Genomic DNA, 23,268 nt, shown 5'->3' on the forward strand with positions numbered 1-23,268 from the left:
CTGGGGTCTTGTCTTCTGCACCCACCTCCGCCCACCCGCTCCACCTCCGCCCGCCAGGTGCTGCCTCGGGCGCCCTTCCCTAGCTTCTGCCGCCCCGGCTCCTCCAGCTCCGCCGGGAGCCTGAATGGGCGCTCCTCCAGCTCACACTGACGCTCTTGGGCTCTCCTTAACTTTTAGTCCTACTCGGATGGTTCCTCTGTGCCCCTTTCTTACCTCTATCCTGCCTTTACCCTCCAGTTTTCTCCCTGCCTACTGTGGCTCTCTGTTTCTACCATTCCTTTGCATCAAACCCTTCTCTCTCATTCACACGCTGCCCCCTCCCAGCCGCCCTGGATCCCCTGAGCTCCACTCTGACCTAAGACACACTTTTTTCCCTAGTGCAGTTTTCCACGTTTCTCTCCCTTTCCAACCCAGACCCCAGCACCCACTCTTCCAAATGCCCTACTTGACAGGACAGGAAAAGCAGTGCCAGGAAATAGATGCTGTCCTAATATTTCCTTGGGGTTGAGTAATTACTGGTTCTCCTAATTTTCCTTCCAAACCAAGGAATCTCGTGATTTCCCACAGTATACCCCCTCAAAGTGTAAATTAATACGTTGAAAATAACCCTGAATTGGAGGCCAGGGGAGCAGGAGATGATCTTGTAGGGTCCTCACTGGCTTCCTTGTTAGAAAGGTAGTTGACCTTGGACAAGGTGCACCTCCATCCGCCTGACTCCTGCTGCAACCCCGAGCTCGGTGACCTGCAGGGCGCTCAGAGCCAGCCTCTATCTCCGATATATTACAGTTGTTGGTTGTTAGTAAAGTAAGGTGCCATTTCCTCTCTGAAACATACGTTTCATTGTGCTAAAATCAGGTAGAGAAATGCTGAGTTGACCTAAAGTTTGCAGGTGCCACGTGGACAGACAGTCCAGGGATTTCTCTGGTTGGAAAATGACTTGGCCTGTGAGAAATGACAATTGCTTTCTCATGCCCCTTAACCCCTGACCCTAAACTGGATCTGGAGAAATGACCCTTGTCTCCATGCCCCTCAGTGCTCACCCCTACACACACTCTTGTCAGAGCTTAGGTCATAGATGACAGAGAATAGGGTTGGAGACCAGGTGCACCTATTTAGGAGAGCAGCCGGCAAGCACCCGGACTGTGTGCATTTCTTGGTACCGATTCTATGGCATCCTCCTCCCCCAGGCCACGGCTGGAGACTTCACGTAGCCTGCAGCTTTTAAAGCACTTTCTCATCTGTGGTTTCAGCTGGTGGAGCTGAGTGGCTGACACCCAGATCTGCCCTCCAAAAAGAAAACTGTATCCACCCTGATGAATGGGAAGTCGCTGTTTAAATAGGTGTGCTATTTTTAATAGGTGTTCTGCTTTCAAAGTGCTCTTGGCAAGTATCTTCTAATGGTTGGATTTCAGTTATATGACTTCCTCCCTTCTTACCAGAGCAGTGCTCTTACTCCCCCTCTCCCCACCCTCCCCATCAAACACACCACTGGGGAAGGTTTGGCTTGGCCCAAGCCTGAATATTCTCAGGTGGTATGGCAGACCTGGGCACAAACAGTGAATGTTAATCAGAATGAGAGCTTCCTTCACTGCCCCTTCCTCTGTGCCTGGCACTGCTCTTAGCGCTTATTTAGATATATTGTGTGCGTTTATTCTCCCATTGACCCCCGAGGTAGCTTATCTCACTCCCCCCCCCATTTACAGATGGGGAAACTGAGTCTGTGGAAGTGAAGCAGTGTGCTCAAGATCATACAGCTCAGACAAAGCAAAGGATTTGTCTGTGGGCGTTTCAGCTTCCAAAGCCCTTGCTCTTTCCCAGGGCCCCGTGTAGGTGTCTGCCTGCCATCCCCACCTCCTCCTGCCCCCTCTCTGTTAACCTTGGGTTACTCTGCTGCCACCAGCCTCACTGCCTTCCTTCCCCTCTCCTCCTGCAGCAAAGGGACCTCAACTCCTTTCTGTGGACTATTCGGCGTGACCCCCCGGCCTACCTGTTTGGCACCATCCACGTCCCCTACACCCGCGTCTGGGACTTCATCCCGGACAACTCCAAGGCAGCCTTCCAGGCCAGTGCCCGTGTCTACTTCGAGCTGGACCTGACGGACCCCTACACCATCACAGCGCTGGCCAGCTGCCAGCTGCTGCCCCATGGGGAGAACCTGCAGGACGTGCTGCCCCGCGAGCTCTACTGGCGCCTGAAGCGCCACCTGGACTACGTGAAGCTGATGATGCCCTCGTGGATGACGCCGGCGCAGAGGGGCAAGGGGCTGTACGCTGACTACCTGTTCAATGCCATCGCGGGCAACTGGGAGCGCAAGAGGCCCGTGTGGGTGATGCTGATGGTGAACTCGCTCACGGAGACCGACGTGCGTTCTCGGGGCGTGCCCGTGCTCGACCTCTACCTGGCCCAGCAGGCCGAGAAGATGAAGAAGAGCACAGGGGCCGTGGAGCGGGTGGAGGAGCAGTGCCATCCACTCAATGGGCTCAACTTCTCCCAGGTAAGCACGCGGCCCCTGGCCCCTGAGCTGGGCAGCCCCTGTGCCCCTTGGTCTTCTTCTCTGATTGTCTTCCTTGTGAGACAGCCAGGGCCTGCCATTCCCCCAGAGAAAGAGGGTCTTTTGGACTGTGGAGCGGCTCTCCAGCTGCTTTTGGGGTGGTCTGAGGGAAAACTGGTATGTGCTGGATTTGGGGGTAAGAATTCGGGTGTTGGCTTCCCTCTCAGTGGTGTTACCTGTCGGGGATATACACTCCCCACCTGCCGTGCTTGCCTGAGCAGAAAGAATTTCCCTGGGAGCATCAGACTGATGAAAAACAAAAAGAGGGAGCGGAAAGTTTGCCTTCGAGGCCCGGATCTCAGGATCAAGAGGCTGTCCTGAGGCTGCTGTGTGGGCACATCCAGGCAGCAGCGAGTCAACAGGGGACTTGAGAGGGACTCCTGGTGCCTGGGCCGGGGGGCAGGGCAGGTGTGGTGAGTGGACCTGGGGTCTATGGCTTGCTGTTGATGTGAAGCACCATCGTTTCCCGGACCTTTGCAAAGCTCCAGGCGACCCTCGGACTGCCTCCCTAGGCTGGGAGAAAGCCAGCCAGGATAGTTTTGGGGTTAATAATTTCAGAGAAATGTGTTCACTTAAAGGTTGACAGTTCTGATTTCTGAACCTAGGAGTGGAGGCAGGGAGAAGGGGCGAGCCTAGGAGGTTTAAAGTCTCGGGCTGCCAGAGACCTGATCCAGCAAAATGTCATTAAAAGCCCTGTTTCCATGGGCAGAGGTCACTCGCCGCTCACTGGCCCCAAACTCAACTCGGAGGCCCTGGGAACAATGGGTTCACATCTGTGCCTGGAGAACAGGCTGTCTCTCTGGGGTGGGGGTTCGCATCAGGGCTGGTGGCTTCTGCACAGAGGCCCCCAAATGGGGCTTGGGCCGATGCCCCAGTGAGGAGTGAGGCGTGGGCCCGGGAGACGTGCTCCTCTGTGACGGACACGGCCCCATAAATTGGCCAGGCTAACAACTACCACTGGGACCAGGGCTGCTTGCTGCTCCTGAGATGTTGCAAGCTCTTCACCAGGGAAACAGCAGCAGAAACTGATCCCCCTTCAGAGATCTCTGGCCTTTGTTTTTCCAGGGGAAATGCAATATTGTCCCCAGGGAGGTAAGAAGCCAGATTGATTTGCCGGCCAAATGAAAGGCGGGTTTGTCGGTCCTCCTGCTGGCTCTCCCATAATTGTGGAGTCCTTACCCAGAGGGCCCCGGTGGCAGGAATATTGGGGCAGTTAGTCACGCCCCGCAGGGTTCTGACTACGCCTGACTCCTTCTCCACGGGGGAAAATCCTGTGCATTCTCTGGCTCCGCGCTGATTCCTCTGAACATACCGGCTTTCTCCCTCTGAAGTGACTTTCCCCTGCCAGCCTCGGGAGCTGATATTATCTGTGTCGGGCTCCCCAGTGCTCACCGCCCATATCATTTTGGAGGAGGCAGGCTTGTGGGAGGCCCCTCTGTTCGGAGGCCTCATGTCTGGCCTCGATATCTTTTTTAGGCTGGGGAGGTGGGGGATCCACCATCATCTCAACACCCTCTTTGTACCAACCACAGAGGAATCCACGAGAGCTGAAGGGAGCACACCAACCCCCTGGTTAAACAGCCCCTGGCTTTAATCTGTCTCCCTTAAAACAACAACACTATCTTTCTTCGGGGTCTGGAAACACTGCTGTTCAACCAAATGACGGCGTTGGTAGGTTGCAAACATTTGCTGGAAAGCGTGTGAGGTTATGTTTTAGGAAAAGTTCCTGAGGGCCATTCATCGGCCAGTGAGGAGCCCGCTGACAGTCTCCAAAGCCCATGTTTGAAGATCAAACGGACTCAAATCTCTGGTTTCACAAACGTCTCCAGCCTGGGCCCGCTCTTAGCGCTGTTCTTGGGTCCAGCTCGTCCAGAGGGCTGCAGGAAGCAAGTCCCCAACAAAAGGAAACATGTCTCCTCTTGGTTCCCTAATCTCCACACCCTTCACCACCTGCCAGAGTGTCCGGCCCCACCAATTTGTCCTGTTATCATTTTGGAGTGAGGTGATGAAATCTCTCCTCCATCCCCCATGAGCGGCTGTGGGCTAACTGGGAAGGGAGGGATTGCAGAGCTTGGGTGGATGGGGTTGTTAGGGATCCCGCACCCCAACGTCAGAAATGCAACAGCCTTCTCAGTAAAATTGTATGCGCGTGTGCACAGTGTGATATGAACATCTGTGATGCATTATTGTACCAAAATATCTGTTAAGTGCATCAGATTTTTATTTTTTCTTTCCTTTCAGCATTACTGTTATTGCAAAATATTTTTTTGGTAGGGGGAGCAATGAGAGAGGAAGGCGGGAAATAGAAGCCTTAAAAGAGAGTACCTTTTTATTAAGACCTGGGATTTTAGTTTTGAGTATTTTTCATATTTTTATATTTTCTTCTGGGTCGAAATACCACATTTTTTTCTGGCAAAGTCAAGAAAGGAAGCTTGCGTTTTGGAACTCCTTGGGTTGGGGAACCACTGAAAAAGTTCCTTCCACCTTTGCACAGCTTGGAAGATTGGGCTCATTGGTCCTCGTCTGTGATTTTAATATAAACGGAGTGTGCGAGCCCCAACATCACCTTGAGTTTGCTGTGTGACCTTGGGCAAGTCAGTTCCCCTCTCTGGGCCTTGTTTTTCCCTTCTGTGAAATGAGACACCAGGATTAGGTCATCATCCAAGTTCCTTCTAGCCCCGGAATTCCATGGGACGGTTGTAATCAGTTCCACGTGCCTGGCATTCTGCAGGAAGCTCCGTATGCTTTTCCATTTTGTTGGGTTCTCACAGCCCTGGGGTTTTCTAAGGTGGGCCGTCAGAAAGGTTGGGTGACTTGCCCAAGGTCACATGGCTAATAAGGAACAGACCAGTCTGCCTGGCTCTGAATGAAGGATGCACTCTTCCTGCCACCCATGTAACTAGGTATTTTGTATCCTCTGGTAATCCTTCCTTCAGTCCTTTCTTCCATTTCTTTCTCCCTTTTAGGACTTGAGGGCTTAAAAGTTTACTGCTTAGAAAATGTATACCTATGGAGAAATGATTTCTTTTGGCCACGGGGCCGAGGCAGGGATGGTGAAGGCAGCTCCTGTAAAGATTTCCCTGATGTGTGACAGACAGCTCGGCCTCATGGGCTAAAAGGAGGTTTGCCTCTAGATTTCAGTCCCAGCTCTGGCTTGAAAGCCAGTGATTTGTGTATAACTGGTTTTCCTGTCTGTCCAATGGGGCAGTTAGTGACCAGTCTTTCTCAATAGAGCTGGTTTGGGGAGGACGTGAGAAGACGCTACATGTGGGAGGTTACTGAGAGGGTAAAATGACTACCTAGATAGAGAGAAAGAGTCTGGGCTGGCTCCGGGACTGAGAAAGAAAGAGGAGGGAAAAGCCTCATCTCTGCCCTGTTAGCACCTTCTCCTAGCAGCCGTGTCCACTGCCCATCCTTTGTTGAACAGAGTAAAGCCGGAGTAATAAGGAGTGGTGGCGGCCCCTGCCCTCAGGGGCCTATGAGTACCTGAGCCTTTAGTCCAGATCTTGTGACAGTCTTGGGACCTGCAGATTTCAATCAGTTCCGTTAGCTGCCTCCAGGGACTGGTACCGGCTGGGCTGATTAGGAGACCTCCTTCTCCCTCTAGGGGGCCTCAGTCCCCCCCCCACCAGTTGGTGAGGAGCTGCATGAGAGGCCCTCGAAGTCATGTGGTTCTCTGAGGCATAATGAGAAAATGAGGACCCTGCCATTCTGTACTTTGTTTGTTTTAACAAACATGCAATGTCACCCATCCAGGGTGTGCAAAGCTTAAACACTTGGGCCTGGCTGCTAAGGTTATCCAAGATGTATGTAAAATCCCACAGTCCCTTCACTAGGGAGTTAGAAACCATAAAATCATCATTGATTGAGCTCTGTCTCTGTACAGGGCGCTACCTTAGACCTTGTAAGTACATCATCTCTAAACCTCACAGAGATGTGAGAAGACGTATCATCATCTCTCTTTCTCAGACAATAAATTGAAGCTTAAAAAGGTTAAGTCATTTGGCTATGATTACACAACCAGGCCAGGCGGGCTCAGGGTCCAAACTTGGGCGTGTCTGATGCCAGAGTCCATGCTTCCGAGGCATGTGAGAGCTGACGTGACTTTTGTTTTTAATAGTTAGAAGGCATTATCTGGGTGTGCGTTTGAGTGGTGAGAGATGATCATATCTTGCTAAAAAATATTTAAAAAATAGAGATAATTAAAAAGTGCTCACACTGACTTTCTACTGGCTTACAAATCGAATCTCCAGGTGATTCTAAAATCAGAGTTCTCAAAGACACCCCCAGCTTCCCAAGGGACCACTGTGAGGACGGCACCCCTAAGCAGGCACCGTTAAATAAGGGAGAGTCTCTTGGTTTCTAGTCAGAGCTCCTCTATCTGCACCCTGAAGGGCCAACACTATTATTAGGTACTCTATTAGTATTCAGAGAATGAATGAATGGTCAGAAACCATGATATGACTATCTCTGCTTCCCCTCCTTCCACCATGCAGCACTGTTGAATGGCTGGCTGGCTGGCTGAATGGATGAATGAACGAATGAATGAAGAGACTGTATATGTGAGGAGCCCTCTCCTTGAACTTTACTTTAATAGCTCCATGCCTTCCTATAAGGACACAAAATATGAAAATCACCAAGTGGGTTGTTGAGATACAAAGCAGGCTCCAGCCCTGACCCCATTCCTACCTTCCCTGTGAGTCTGGGCTAGTCCTTTTCCCTTTCTGGGCCTAGATTGTCTTCTCTGTCCCACGAGAGTGTGAGCTGTATCATTTCCAGGGCTGGCCCAGCTCAGATTTCTGCGGTGCTCGTCTTTGGCTCCATATCTTGGAGACCCTGAGCCACCCTGAGATGTTGAGCCTGTGTTCTCCAAAGCTGGGAGGGACGGGCAATCTCTGGCGGGCTGCTGCTGATACCTGCTTGTCCGGAAGCTTGCTGGTTCTGGTGGGTGATCCTGCTGTCTCCCGCTGCAGTTTGCAGAGCGGAGAGAGCCCAGCCTGTCGCAACACAGTCTGCTGGACACCTGCCCAGCCCTGGAGCCTTTTCCTCCATTAGGACTCCTCTCCCTCACTTTCTCACTCATTCAACCGGAGTGCCTTAGTGTTAGACCAGGGCAAGGCTTGGGCAGAGACCTGGGAACAGCCTGCTTTTTCCTGTAGAGAGTTCACTGACTAGCTAGGAAGAGTGGGTGTCATTAGTCCTTGTATACATCTGTGGAAACCGAGGCACGGAGTGTCTGTGCATCAGGTTCTCCCGTGTCCTGGTTCTCCACACCTCATGGAGACCCTGTCCTCCCTTTCTCTTCCTGTCCCCATCTTTCAGAACCTGTCTCATTTCCCATTCTCCAAAAATGGCCATTCCCAAGTCCTCCATCTTCTTCAAGCCTCCATGGCAGTTAAAACAGCACTGACCAATGGGCCCTCTAGTCCACAGCCATAGTCCCTACTGGTGGCTCCCCATCAAATCTATGTGCCCTCCCGAGTAAGGGATCAGACACCTCCGCAAGGCAGCAGGGCACCCCTCAGACCGTGCAGAGTCCTCTTCTCCCCAGAAGTCATCTGCAGAGTGAGAGTCCCTCAGTGTAGGATCAAAACACAGGCTGACCCAGTGTGCACCGTGGGACTCTAGCTCCTGGGCTGGGAAGCTGGCTTCCTCCGGCCCATCTCTACCCTGTGCTCTGTAGCCTGCCACCCCCACTGTGTCTCCCACACAGAGCCCTGTGCTCAGGAGCTGCTCAGCAAATGCCGGGCACATGGCATGGAAGTCCCTAACAGGAAGGGGGACCTGTTAGCATCAACCCCTAAGCATGTGTATTAGATCCTTTCTGTGCCCAGAGAGCTGTTTGCACAGCATCCCTGCTGGCTTGGCAGGCTGTGTCCGCTCTCTCTGAACTGGTTAACTCAGACTTTAACATTTAATATATTAACACAACAGAGGAGTGGCGGGGTGGGAGCAAACTCAGGAGCAGATGCACAGGATGGCTTAGGTGCCTCTGTGGAAGGAGGGAAACTAAGAATGGTAAAATCTTAGAATGTTAGGCTTAGAGGCACTTTGGGACTCGAAGAATCTTCACATTATGAAATCCTAGCCTCTCAGCTTTGAAGAATTTTCAGCTCATAGATGTCTAAAATTTTAGAGTTGGAAGGGACCCGTTCTCAAGAATTCCAAGAAGCCCGGTCCCCAAACCCATTGATCTCCTTCCCATACACACTTGCCAGCCAATGGCAGGCCCGAGACGGAAAGCCTGAGCGGTGAAGCATTTTGTGACGGAGATAAAAATGGGCGCGTGCCTTTGCTAATAGTTCCCATTTGGACATCTCTGAAAGCCAGGAAGAGGTCGCCTGGTAATGCAGCTTTCCGAGGGAGGAAACTGAAGAATGCGACGTGCGCCGCGGCCTGCCAGCCAAGCTGCCGACGTTCTTTTCCCCTCAAGTTTGCTTCTAAATATTATCCACTTCACTCCCTTTTATCTCCCATCACTGGCTCTCTGTCCGCCCACTTAATCCACAGGCAGCCGGTGGCCCAGCGTTCAGTTCTGCTTGGCGGCTGCCAAGCTGTCTCGCCGAGCAGCTCCTCCAGGATCCGCAGGCTTTTACATCTGTGCCCTGCAGCCGCTGGAACACAACACTGTTGCCCCAAGCTTGGAAGCACTGTTGCTTGTTTCGGGCCCCTCCCTCTCTAGGAATTTCCTCCTTTTCCCTTCTGCTTTTGAATCCTGTGAGATTTTTCAAGACTCAGCTCAAAGCTGTACCTCCTCCAGGAAGTCCTCCCAAACACTCCTAAGTCCAATCTGCTTGAGAAGACTTGGTTCAAAGCGTTGCTTGATGCCCAGCCACATCTATTCTTCCCCTCTGGGAATTTTTTTATGACATTCTTTCAGCACTTACATATTTTAGTTTATATTATAGTGATTACTGAGGCGGTCTTTTCTTTCCTAATAGACCCAGATTCAAAACCTCGTTTAAAATATGCTTACAATTGACTACAAAATTAGATTGAAGGTGTTCCAGGTCTGAAGTTGGGGCTTTGTGGTGCATTCTGTGGTTGGGGTGTTGGCAGCTTTGGTTGTTAAAACAGACGGGACCTTGGCCTCCATATGCACAGAAAAGCCTTTAGACTTGCCACCTGAGCCGTGTAGAGAGTTCTGTACTGATGTCGGCCCATTTGGTCAGGGCTCTGTAGCATCCAGAGGTCCCTGCTGGAGCGCTCTCTCTCCAGCCGGGAACACTTTGTTGTTTCCTCTTCCTCATCTCTTACTTGCGAACAAAGGCCTCTTTTTTATCCTCTTTACTCCCCAGAGCACACATGAGCCTCGCCAGGCTCACCCCACCCTCCCACTTTGTTTGCATTTTAAAATGTTTAACTTGACCCATTACTTGCTACTTGGGTTTTGGGCTGTAGCGATGTGACCTGTCCTGGTTCTCCCTCCCTCCCTGCCTCTCACACACAAACCTTGGTCACGCCTCCGTTTGTTTGCTTATGCTGTTCCCTCTTTTTTTTTGTTCCTTCCCAGTTTTTATTGTCTGGCTAATTCTTACTCCTCTGCAGCAGCAAAGGTTCCTGAGGGCAGTCCACTTTAAATACTGGCCTCTTGCTTGGCCAGTTTGGCTCAGTGGATAGAACGTCAGCCCACGGACTGAAGGGTCTCGGGTTTGATTCCTCTGTTGCAGGCTCAATTCCAGGCCCTGGTTGAGGGGGTGGGGAGGAGCTATGGGAAGCAACTAGTCAATGTGTCTCTCTCACATCAATGTTTCTCTCTGTGTGGCTCTCCCTCTCCCTTCCACTCTCTCTAAAAAATCAATGGAAACTATATCCTCCGGTGAGGATTAATAAAAGTCTGGGCTCTTCAAACAAATGCCATTTATAGCACTTCATTCACAGTCACAAGATTGCACTTCCCCATGGGCTGATGTTACCTGTATAAGTCGGCAGTTTGAGTTTAGATGTAATGATGTGATTGCCTTTTAGCATGGTGGGGGTTTTTCCTTAATTTTTTATCAAGGTATAATTGACATAACATATTAGTTTCAGATGTACAATGCAATGATTGTACATTTGTATATATTGCAAAGTTGCATTGTGTTTTGGAAGGATCAGTTGGTATCTTAGTTTGCATGACTAAGATGCAAATAGAAATTTGCATCTTACACAATAGAAATTTACATTCTCAGGACTCTGGAGGTTAGAAGTGTGCAATAGGGTACCAGCTTGTTTGGGTTCTGGCGAGAGCTCTGTGGCTTGCAGACAGCTGTCTTTTCACTGTGTGCTCACATGGCCGGGTTGGGAAGGGTGGAGAGAGACAGGTGTAGAGGTATGAGTTGAAATGGAGAGAGAGCAAACTCACTGGGTTCTGTTCTTATAAGGGCACTAATCCCATTACCAGGGCTCCACCTTCATGATCTCCTTACACCTAATTACCTCACAGGCTCCATCTCCAAATAGCATCATATGGGAGGTTAGGACTTCAACATATGAATGGGTGGGGCACACACATTCAGTTCACAGCAGCAGATGAGATGTACCTGGGTCACACTGAAAGCAAAGTATCCTTGAAAAGAGCCTGAAGGTCCCCAGACAAGGTCCTTACAAGTCAGAGCCCTGAAGCCATCACTGGAGGACAGCCTGGGGCCTTAGGATTGTTTAGTCTCTGCAGTGGCACCTGATGCTGGAGTCTGAGCCCCCTTGAGTAGGCAAGGGGGCTTCCCTGGGGGCCCCTGGAGGCTTTCAGATCAGTACTGCCCACCATTCTCCTCCCCTGCAGACAGTGCCAATATTCCCTGCTGACACCCTGTCGCCTCTTTGCTTTGGGTTCTCCCTTTCCTTCCCATTGGGTCAGGAAGGGCCAGGGGAAACGTTACAGTTTACTTCTCATTTGTTCTTACCTTCTGAGCCTGTGTTTTCTGCATAAGAACTCCTACCCCATGTCTCTCATTCAGAGGAATATCCTGGTCTGATTCTACCTTTGAACCAAGAACTAGTCAAGTAAGTTTACACAGCACAGTGCTGACTCAGCTGGGGAGAGGGTGCTCCCACAGCCCAGCACCCCTTCAGTGCCCAGAATCATGGCACTCATTGGGAGTGTAAGTAACCTTGGTCTAGTTACTTGACCTTTCCCTGCTTCAGTTTCCTTGTTAGCCAACCTCATCGGATTGCTGTGAGGACTGATTAGAAATCAGTCCTCACAGCAATGCCAAACACACAGGAGACTCCGTAAACGCTAGCTCACACTTATCAGTGTGTTTTTAAATTAGCATCATTTTACAAGTCAGGGAATGTGTTTTAGTTCCTACTGTGTGTCAGAAATTGGGCTATGTGCTGGAGAAAGAACAGTGAACAAGCTGATGCTGTTCCCAGGTGCTCCCTTTCTGGGTGGGGTGGGAATGGGCAGAGGTGTTTTACATTGTGGCAGGATGAGGGTGGCCTGGGGGTAAAATAGTGTGTTGTGGGAGCACAGAAGACAGCACACTTCCCAGTCCTGGGGAGGTTTGGGAGAGCTTCCTGGAGGAAGCGCAGGTGAAGCTGAGAACGGAAGGAGGAAAACGTAGCAGGCAAATGCTGAGGGTTCTAGGCCCAGAAGGCTGGGGGTGTCTACACCAGAGCCAGGAGTGTCGTGGTGCAGACTCTCCGAAGTTCAGCTTGGCCGGTGTGCATGGGCTGTGGCAAGCTGAGGCTGAATGAAACCACCTGCCTGCTGTCTGCACGCCTCCGCCTCTGCCCGCGGGCGCCGTTCTGGGCAGAGCGCAGGGATGTGCCAGGCCCATCTCCCAGCTGGTCTGCTTTGCTCAGGCCACGTGGCCGCTCTTCTGCCTCCCTGGATTGAACTAGATTTCACCAGCACCAGTGATCCTTCCTGAAAGAGCAGCACGCCTTCCTGCCTACCCTTTGGCCAGGCTGGTAACCCCACTGGGACCTCGCAGACGGGCCTGCAAGCTGGCACCTGGGGAAGTGCCAAACTCCCATCTCCATGACCAGCCCTGCCCCGGGAAGGTACAGTGCAAAGATAAAAGGCAAGGCCTTCCCCCGCCACCCCCTTGTCTGTTTAAAGGGCTTACCTGTTTCCTTCCTATTAAGGTTATTTAAAGTTTTCCAGCCAGTTTTGTCTCCTGGGGACTTAATGCCCCTTCTAGGCAGTTGGCAAATTAAGCCTCGGGTCCCATTTGAAAGCCCTTTATAGAAAGGAAGATTCCGGTGGAAAAAGCCTTTTGGAAATTTCTCTGGCTCATCCTTTAGCCTTTGTTCATGAGGCTTCCCTTTCTTGAGCTGCTCAGCCCTAAGTTTGAGAAGAGACAAAAGCTTAATAGGCGATGATAATTCCACCCATCTGCATCTCGGTTTGCAATTTTCAGACTCTCACATGCACTACTGTCCTGCCTCCCAACCCCCTTGGGGACACCTAGAAAGGACTACACCCCTTCCCCACAGTGTTCAGACTCCCAGCAGTCCTGGTGGATTCCTCCTGCCGAGTGGCTATAGCGTCTATTGGATTGTGGGACATTTTTGAGCACCAGATGTCTGTGGGGGCTGAGATGTATCTTGAAGAGCAGATGGGCCATGCGGAGGGGGGTACATTAAGACCTCTTGGGCCCTCAGTGGTGATACTTGGTCACTGTGCTTGCCCTTGACTCGGATGACTAGTGGCCCCAGGACTACATAATCCCCATGCCTGCTGGTGGTCTTGCAGGTGATTTCATATGATTCTGCTCCCGTCACTATAGTTTTGTGGAGAAGGCGGTGAGAAAGGCAAGCGGGGTTCTGGATGGGGTTGAAGAGGATTGGGGCCCCTGGAGGTGGGAGGGGGAAAGGCCTCGCCTGGAGGAAAGGAGACTGTTCAGCCAAGGCGCCAGGCTGGGGACGTGCAGAGGGCGTGCCTGGCCCTCCCTCTCTTGGGCCTATTCTGTCCTTTCCCACGAGAGCCATTGTGAGGGCCTGTTATGTGCTCAGGTTCATCATAGGAAATTCCTGAAACACGCCTGAAAGGTAAGTATTGTTTCCCCCATTTTGACGAAATTGAGGCTGAGTACTTTGTGCAAAATGATGGAGCCAGGATTTCTACTTGGATCTTTTGATGCCTGAAGAGAGAGACAGGACTGGAGTTGGAATGCCAAGCTTTACCAAGTTGGCTGGACAACTGAGGGTCTGTTTCTACGTCCGGAAAAGGGGGGCTCACAGTAGTCTTTCCCCCCTGGTGTGCTGTGAGGAGTGAATGAGGTAATGCATGTAAACCGCATAGCTGGGTGCCTGGCAGCCAGTGAAAGGTGATGAATGGTAATTGTGGTGGTTTAAGTTCAGGTTATTCTAATTATTGTTATTGGCCCATTTTCACACTGTCTGTGCTTTGAGGAAAAGCCCATCCCATAGAGATCCTTTAGTGTCTCATCTGCTGAGCCTCATCCTGAGCGGATTGGCTGTCCTGATGGGAACCAGGGAGTCTGATAACTGAGAGTGTGGTCAGTTTTTTCCGACCATCTGCAGAGTGTAATGTTGGACCCTCCTCATTCAGCTTCCCTGTGATCTCCCACTGCTACCTGGAGTGGGGACACACATCAAAGAGAGGAATCAAGGAGTTTGGGCTGGAGACCTGGTTTGAGGCCCAGCTCTTCCAGGGGTTATAGACCCATGATCTGGGGCGATTCCCCCTCTGAGGGCCCGTTCCCTCTCCTGCGCAGGTGGCTGGATGTCAACAGCAGGGACTCAGAATTATGGGGAGAATTAAGGGCTCAAGCCTGGGAAGGACTTGATTAGCTCTCAAGTGCTCTGTGCTCTCAGTACTTGTTGTGCAGGTGTTTTTCCTTTGCTGTTTCTCCCAAAGAGAAATACCCTGTAAAGACTTAGGGAATTGAATTTGTTAATATGAAATTGTTTATCCCTCTGTTTGTTAACAAGTGATATTGGGATTTACACGGTGCCAGCCTTAGTTCCAAGTCATGAATGTGGGGCTGGTGAGGAAGGGAGGGTTTGAAGAGACCTCAGTGAAAGGTGCTTCATAGCAGAGTGCTAAGAATAGGGATGAGTAGCCATGGCCGGGTGCTCAGTTCATCAGAGCATGGTCCCGATATGCCAAGGTTTTGGGATAAAGCCTGGGAAGGACTTTTTTAGCTCTCAGGGTACATACAAGAATCAATCAAGGAATGCATAAATAAGTGGGACAATAAATCGATGTTTCCCTCTCTCTCTCTCTTTCTCTCTCTCTAAAATCAATTTAAAAAGAAAAAAGAAAAGTCCTTTATATGCACTGCCCCACTTAATCCTCACCAGAGTCTCTCAGGTACATACTATTATTCAGCCCCATTTTACAGGTGAGGAAACTGAGGTACAGATAGGTTAATTCACTCACCTGCGGTCACACAGTCACTGAGTGGAGGATCTGAACTCAAACCCAGGAAGTCTGGCTGTAGAGCCTGTGCTCTCAACCTCTGTATTGGATGAAAAGGGCCTGAATCTGATAGTTGGAGAATGGGGGGCATCTCTTTTTTCTGAGACTGGAAGAATGAAAGGTTGGAAGGGCAGAGAGTTGATAGACTTCCGATGTTCCCTCCTACAGAAGGCTGCCACTACGGCAAGGAGAGGATGAGGTGGCCTGATTGCGAGGACCTCCAGCGAGGAGGGTTGTGAGGAGAGAGGCTGTGTGGGGATTGAGAGCAGAAGCTGCCCTTGGCAGGTGAAGGGGTGGCACAGCAGCCTGAGGGCCCAACAGAAGTGAAGGCTATCGGTTTGTCACAGCACCAGTCTGGATGGCTGGGGTGCTTCTCCACAGAGCTCTCTATGGGGGTGCAGGCATGGGGAAAGGTGACAGAGAGCCACTTCCAGCTGCCGAGTCCCGCGGAGTCTGTTCATTTACCACAATAGCTGGACAGCATATCAGTTCCCACCTGTCTGTCTTTGCTGAGCCCTGACCCTGAGACCCCACCCCCACGATGGCTGGGGCTTTGCAGGGACTCAGCCGGTCCTTGGGAGGCCGAATAGAAGCCGTACCAAGATGGATGAGACTGCATCCTTGCTGTCCCAGAGTACTCTTTGCTGGTGAAGATGCTCAATTTCAATGCAATAGGCAGACTACCTCTCCTTACGAGAAGCAGGCTTGGCTAGGCATTCATACCTATACTTACACTGTACTTGCAGTTTCATGTCACCTGAGCCCAGTGCTGAAGGACAAAGAGGTGTTCCTGGGTTCAGGAGGAGCACCGTGTATGGGGGCGGGGACTCATGGTAATACTACTGATCCAGGTGGAGGGACGACCCACAGTCACAGTGGAGAATGCTTTTAGGAGGCCGGAGAGTACGGAATTGGGCCACATGGAGGAAGCGTCCTGAGACGTGTTAAGAGGTTTGGGGTTGATCCTGGGTGCATTGGGCGCACTCCTGTGTTCTGTAATATAGTCATTCATCAGACAGGAGCACCTCACCAGGCTTGCCTGGAAATCTCAAGCTGGGGCTGAAGGAAGGAGCTGCCCTATGAGGGAGGGTCTTTTTCATCATCAGATGCAGGATGCTCTCACTGCTGGGCCAGAGGAGACGGACTCTCCACTTCCGGAACAGGAACTCGGGGGTGGGAGTTTCTCCTAAAAACTGGATCATAAAAGAGGTGGTGGGTGAATGACACCATCTATAGTTAAATAATAGGGTGTCTCAAAAATGAATACACATTTTAATAGCTGATAACTCACCTTATTTTCACCCCTTCTCAGGTTTAACTGATTTGAAATAATGGGTGAAAAAATAAGTTTTGAACAAAGAAAATTTATCCTAAAGTGCCACTCGACTTTTTTTATGGGGCTACATAAAAGATAAAGCTTATGGTACAGAACTGGCAACAGCTGATGAACTGAGGGCACACAAATACCAAACAAAACGATTCTTGATGTTTGCTATTCCATTGCCTTATGTTATCAGCAGTGCCTGGACGAGATCAGTCATCAGTTTGAAAACAGGCATTGACAACACACACACACACACACACACACAACCCAATATTCATTTCTGTAGTTTCTTTTAAATTTTAAAAATGACTGTATATCAATAAGTACTGTCTTTATAATCATTCAAAGTTAGTATTCATTTTGGGGTTGTCACCCTGTATATTACAGGGCCTCTTGTAGGGAGCCCAAGACCCTGATCACCATGTCTAAAATAGCTACTGAAGGATAGCATGTCCCCGCATTTCATGTGACCCATTTGATGGCAGATTTGGGGGATTCCACCTGTTCAAAGGGGGAGTGGGGTGAGACAGGTTGTTTCTGAGTGCTCCCCAAGCGGAAGTGAGGGGTGGGAGGATCTGTGGTCTGTAAATGGCCTGTAAAGTATGCGAGGCCTGAATTAGAGTCAGCTGCATGAGCCCAGGCAGGCTCCTCCCATCTCTGAGCCCCTTAGGGGGTGTGAGAGCACTTGGTAAACCAGAAACCACACCCCATTGCTGCGAAACCACTTTCTCAGCTAGCTCTGACCTTACTAGAAAAGGGCATTTTTTGTTTTATTGTCTTGTACATGTTTACATGTCTGCCTTTCCGTAGTCTGAAGTTCTTTGAGGACAGGAACCTCATCTAATGAATCTGGGTTTGCCTAGGGCCTGGCTCTAGGTACACACTCAGGGATGCTGCGTGGGTCGCTGTAAAATTACCGACTGTATCTACACATCATCGCCTGGGTCTCTGGGTGGAAAACAGAAAGTCCCCAACCCTACCTCTGCTCTGTTTCCAGATGTTTAGCTTCGAGGCACCCAGGTGTTTGGCTTTGGTGGCTGTGACCATTGAGTGCCTTCTCTCCCTCATCCTCGGACCGTCTCCGGTGGAGCTGTGGTTTCCCGCTCATCCTTCATTCCCACAGGGGCCTCACGGGCTTCCACTGGGCCCCTCTGAGGGTGGAAGCCACTTCTCCGAGGAGAGAAGGCATCTTCCCAGCCCTCCTGCTCGACCCACTTCCTCACGCTTCTGGGGTTTTTTCCAGGGCACGGATCAGAGCTTCTGTTTGCTGGCCATTCCGTGATCCACACACAATATAAATGAAAGCTGCTAAAACCAATAAATTCAAACCATGTGTGGGCACTGGGGAAGAGCAGGGACGTCAGAGGGCCTGGTTGTGAGGTGGCGTCAGTGCTGACGGCCTTGGAGCTGATTTGTGTATGAGAAAAGTAAATACCCAAAGTGGTAAACAGCCTTGGGTCTCTCATCATCGCTGGGACTCAAAGGCATTTAATAGGAACACCCACTCTCTGCCTCTCGTAAACAAAGTGAGATTCTCTGTGTGTGCTGACCTAAATTCTGCATTTTCATCTTTGGGAAAGCCAGCCAGTCATTTTATCCGGGAGACCACAGGCAGCCGAGGCCGCCGGGTTGGGCTGCCTTCTTTCTGGTTTTGTCACTTTTGCTTTGCAAAGGGCTGCATCACTCTTTGGCCTCCGAGCAAATGGGGTGGGTGGCCATTCTCACCCCGTCCCGATGAGGGGGATGGATCCAGAGATGTACATCAGTTTGCCCAAGATCACTCCTCAGGTCTGGGCTGAGCCCTGCTCTCCTCCTTTAGAATCCCCAGTTTTCCATTCCTCTTTCCGTGAATGGGACTTCTGTTCTCCCTGACTCAGAGTCCCAGAGACATCCTCACCCACTCCTCCCTCATTTCCTCTCCCTTCCAACGTCCCCTGGAGCTGAGCCTTCCTCTGGGTCCCTGCTTTTACAGATTATTCATCTTGTTTTATTTTATTCAGCCATTCTTGTGTTCAGGAAAGAGCCCCAGGGAAGGAACCCGACCGTCATGGGTTTAGAGTTCTGGTTTCTCTGCTTGACAACTGTGTGGCTTCCAGGAAGGTCCTTCTCTGAGCCCTGCAGTTTTCACATGTGTAAAATAGGGGTGAAGTACCTACCTTCTTGGGGTGATTGTGAGGATTAATGGAGCTCACATATGTGAAAATGTCCAGCCTCCTAGTTAAACATGGATTAGCCCTTAAAATGGCATAAAACCAAGTATACCATGTACACACACACACGCACACACACACACACACACACACAAGCACATGTAACACTGTGAAATCTGAGTCACGTCAGTGGGTTGTGTCAGTGTCAATGTCCTGGTTTCGATATGACTGTACTATAGTTATATAAGATGTCACCTATGGGGAATCTGGGGGAAGAGTGTTCTTCCATACAGCTGCATTTAAATCTACAATGATCTCAAAATAAAAAGCTTAATTAGAAAAGTCAATTAACCTTCCCAACATGCTCATTCTTCTGTGCCAGCTGCATGCCAGGTACTGCTCTAGGTACTAGGCATGTATCAGGTGAACACGAAAGAAAATAATTCCTGCTCACCCTTTCTTCAGGTCTTTGCTCAAAGGTGGTCTCCCGCCATGACCACCCTATTTAAAATTGCACATCATTCCTTTCTGTCCTTCCTCCATAGCACCTATCACCAATTGGCATTGCTTATACTTTACATATTTTGTTTATTGCCCTTTACCCTATCGCTAGAATGTCAGTGTCATGTGAGTACAGATTTTTGTCTCTGTTATCTGTATCCTTAAGCAACTCGGACATACCTGGCACATAGAAGTCATTCAGCTCATGTTTGTTGAATGACTGAGAGCTGACAGATAAGAAACAAGTCAGAATAGGGTAAGTGCTGAAGGAAAACAAAGCAGAGGGAGTTTTTGGTGGGGTGGTGGAGGAAGTATCATCGTACTGACCAAGCCTAGATTTTTCTGCAAATCCTGCCTGTCTTTGTGTTGTGTGAAGGGAAAAGTCCTGGCTTCTTAGTTTCTGATGCACTCAGTTTCTTCTTCCCTTTATCCATTCACCAGATGCTTCTTGAGCCAGTACTATGTTTGGGACCCTCTAGAGCAGTGGTTCTCAACCTTCTGGCCCTTTAAATACAGTTCCTCATGTTGTGACCCAACCATAAAGTTATTTCCGTTGCTACTTCATAACTGTAATGTTGCTACTGTTATGAATCATAATGTAAATATCTGATATTCAGTATGGTCTTAGGAGACCCCTGTGAAAGGGTCGTTCAACCGCCAAAGAGGTCGCGACCCACAGGTTGAGAACCGCTGCTCTAGAGCAAGCTGAGATGAGATAGAAAAGGATCATGTCCCCAGGAGGCTTACTGGTCGGGAACAGAGAGATGGGACAGGAATGCAAACAGCATATTACAAGGAAGAATGGAGAGAGAAGTGAGCTAAGTCAAAGTGCTGAGGAAGGAGCCTGAGAAGGGAGGGCTCACTTGTGGCCAAGGCATTTGGGGCAGCCTCCATGGAGGAGGTGTTGGTTCTTGGCCTCAAAATTCTGGGAAGATATCAAGGCCTTGTCTGATCTGGCCCTGGCTCAACCAGCCGACTTCCTTTTCCATGGCTCCCCCAAGACATGCTACAACTCTAATTAGTCTGCTCCCTGCATGTAGTTCTGGACAACCTGGCTCTGCTCATCTCTGACCTTTGCCTGCAGTACCCTCTCTCCTTCCTTTCTTTCTCTAAATCCCATTTCCAATTCCAAATTCAGGCTGGCACTTCCTGCAGGAAGGCTTCCTTGATTGCCCCACTCCTTTGATCCGTCTTCTCTGAACATCTGTGCCATGTGTAATCTGTACTGCTCCACTTGACCCTTTGGAAAAGAGTCTTATGTTGGATCAGCATCGCTGTGGGTGGGACTTGAACTTCCATCCAGAACAGGAGCTGGCTGCTAAGCCATGGGCTTGGGTGCACAGTAGGTCCTCAGCAGTGCTAGTGGCTGGATGGACTTGAGAGCAGTGAGGAAATGTGATTCTTCTTCAAAGAGGGCAAGATTTGTTTTTTTTTGTCTTTGACCCAATCTCCTCATTTTGAACCACTGGAAGTTCAGTTAGGGTCGGGCTGCCTTTACAGTGTTTCAGAGTGTGTTAACAAGGTAGTGCTGCAAACAGAGTGGCCCAAAAGTGCTCAACTTCAGGAATTGGCCTCAAGAACTCGTCGGCATTCTAGTGTCATGCTGGAGTCTGTGCTCACTCAGTACATCTTTAAAAATACTTGAAAATATATCTGCAGCGTGTACTGCTGTATATTCACTCACTTAACAAATGTGTTTTTAAATAGATTTTTAAATTTTAGAATAATTTTTGATTTATAGAATCATTGAGAAGATCATCTAAAGAGTTCCCCATACCCAGTTCCCCCTATTTTGGCACTTACGTTAATACTAGAGGCCTAACGCATGAAATTTGTGCAAGGGGTTCGGCCCTCAAAGCCCCAGTTGCCTCGGCCCTCCCAGCCCTGGCTTTGTCCGGAAGGTTGTCCGGATGGTTCTGCTGTTTGGCCTTCTGGTCTAATTAGCATAGTACTCTTTTATTATTATAGATGGTACATTTGTCACAATGAATGAACCACATTGATCCATCATTATTAACTCATATCCTTGCCTGGTTCAGATTTCCTTTTCCCCCTAATGTCCCTTTTATGTTCCAGGACACCATAGTATATGTACTTGTCATCTCTCCTTTGACTCCTCTTGGCTATGACCACTTTTCTGACTTTCCTTGGATTTGATAACCTCGGCATTGAGTCCTGATCTGATCCTGTCCCTCACTTGGGATTTTTCTGATGTGTTCCTTATGGTGAGACTGGGGTTGTGTTTGGGGGAGGAAGATTACAGATGAAGTGCCATTCTCCTCATATTATATCAACAGCACCTGCTATCAACACGACTTATCACTGTTGATATTAGCCGTGGTCACCAGGCTGACACACTGCTTATCACTTTCTCTGCAGTACAGGTTCTCTTTTTCTCATCTTTCCAACTGCACTCCCTGGAAAGATGTCACTGTGAGCAGCCCACACCTAGGAGTGGGGAGTTTTGTTCCCCCTCCATCAGTGCGCTTTGAATGCTCACTATGTGCCAGGCTGTTACAGATGCTTAAAATAGAGTGGTGAGTGGGGCAGAAAAAATCCTTTCCCTGCGTGGAACTTTCATTCCAGTGAGGGCTTAAGAGTGAATAAACAAGTAATAATTTTAAAGCTTGATAAGGGGTATAAGGGAAAAAGTCAATAGGTTGGAGAGGGACCAGGGTGCAGGGGAGTGGTTGTGGGGGAGGGGCAGTTTTCAGGAAGAGGTGCCTTTCCAGCTGAATCCAGAGGGATGAGGGAGAGCCAGCTGTGCACACCTGGGAAAGCACATTTTGATGGAGGAACACAGATGCCAAGGCCCTGAGGCCCGTTTAAGGAACAGAAATGATGTCGTGACTGGAGCCCTGTGCGCACAGGACAGTGTCAGGAGATGGAGCAGAGAGGAGCCTATCTGCTAGGCCTACAGATAACAGGAGGGCATCTGGATTTTAATCTAACAGTGGAAGCCATTGGTTTAAAGTGGAGAAAGATCTGATTTGCTTTTCTATACAAAAGATGGCTTTGGCTGTGGTGCAGAATGGGCTCCCCTGGGGACAAGAGCAGAGGAAACTGGAAGACCAGTATGGATGCTGGTGGAATAGTCCAGGTGAAGGATGGCTTGGGCCTGGGAGGAGCAGGTGGAGGTGGGTTTTGGAGGTAGAGCCGACAGTATCTGATGAGATCAGAAACTGGTACGGCACTTGCACTTGGTGGTACCATAAATGAAATCAGGAGAGGCTGAGGTAGGAACAAGTTCAAAAGGTTAAAATGAGATACGGAGGCCTCATTAAAAAAGCTTCACCAAAACCTCTTTTGTTGGCACCACTCTGAGCAGCCCCCCTGGGACATCACCTACCGGGAAGGATGGGAATAGTGTTCTGTTTGTTGATTCAAGTATGCCATTAAGTAAGCATATATTGGTTTGTGTTGACTTATGTCTACAGAAAAGTCAGTCAACAAGTATTTGTTGGACACCAACTATTGCCTAATGCTGTCTTAGGCATGAGCCAAGGTCTCTGTCTAGGTGGGTAAGGGACGGAGTGTGGGTAGCATGTTCATACATGTGCAGTTGGCCACAAGAGAGAGAACTCATGTCCCCAGGGATGCCTAGAAGCATCATGGAGGGCTGCCTGAAGGAGGTGGAAACAGTCATAAATTTGAAGCTCATAGGAAAATTCATATATAATTACATATTGTTTACAGAAGCAAAATTAGGGTCAGAATAGGTGCTCAAAAACTATTGCTGGATGAGTGAGTGATTGGAAAGTAAGTTGCTAACCACTGCCTAGGGTGCCTCTGATACAAGGGCGAGGAGGTCAGTGTCGCCTGTGGGCCATGAAGAACCACCACGGAACAGAACCAGTGTCTAAGAAAAGTGGAAGGAACCAGATCCCAAAGAAAGACTTTTGATTTTCTAGCCAGTATTTAATTTATTGTAATAATAACGGTATTGCTAATAATAGCAATAATTTTTATAACTACTTAATGAGCGTTCTTTTTGCTGGAAAGGCGCTGTTAGTTCCATGCGTGGCCCGTCTGTGTGTGATTAAAGGTTCCTGGAGGAGACTAAGAGGGCTTTTTTATTTGGAGGTTTGGTTGTTTTCTTTCCTGGTTGGTCTCTGCTGGTAGTCCATCTCAGTGTTGGCTCTTCAATCTGTTTGTGTTCCATGAGATACCACAAAGGCACAGTCTTTGTCAAGGTAAATATGCCAAATCCTTATTATAACATTTAATCACTTAGGGAGGTTTCACTCTGGGGTTGGGGTGGAGGGGTGGTGGGAATGGAAAGAAAAGCCCAGATTGCTTTGATTAACTGCATTTTTCTTTCTGGGTGAATGAGAAGGCTTTGGTGGAAATCTTTCTTTGAGGCTGTTTC

At 49.6% G+C, this 23,268-nt stretch overlaps 1 protein-coding gene across 1 annotated transcript in view; it reads left to right on the forward strand.

Moving 5' to 3' along the window:
- The first annotated feature begins 1,075 nt into the window (after positions 1 to 1,075).
- Positions 1,076 to 23,268, forward strand: part of TRABD2B (TraB domain containing 2B) — a 195,378-nt gene continuing 173,185 nt past the window's right edge. The window contains exons 1-2 of the mRNA XM_015562219.1: positions 1,076 to 1,156; positions 1,676 to 2,494. Coding sequence (XP_015417705.1) covers positions 1,076 to 1,156; positions 1,676 to 2,494 — 900 coding nt within the window. The remainder of the gene's footprint in view (positions 1,157 to 1,675; positions 2,495 to 23,268) is intronic.

This window comes from Myotis davidii, unplaced genomic scaffold (assembly GCF_000327345.1).
Source record: "Myotis davidii unplaced genomic scaffold, ASM32734v1 scaffold371, whole genome shotgun sequence".
NCBI classification, from domain to species: domain Eukaryota; kingdom Metazoa; phylum Chordata; class Mammalia; order Chiroptera; family Vespertilionidae; genus Myotis; species Myotis davidii.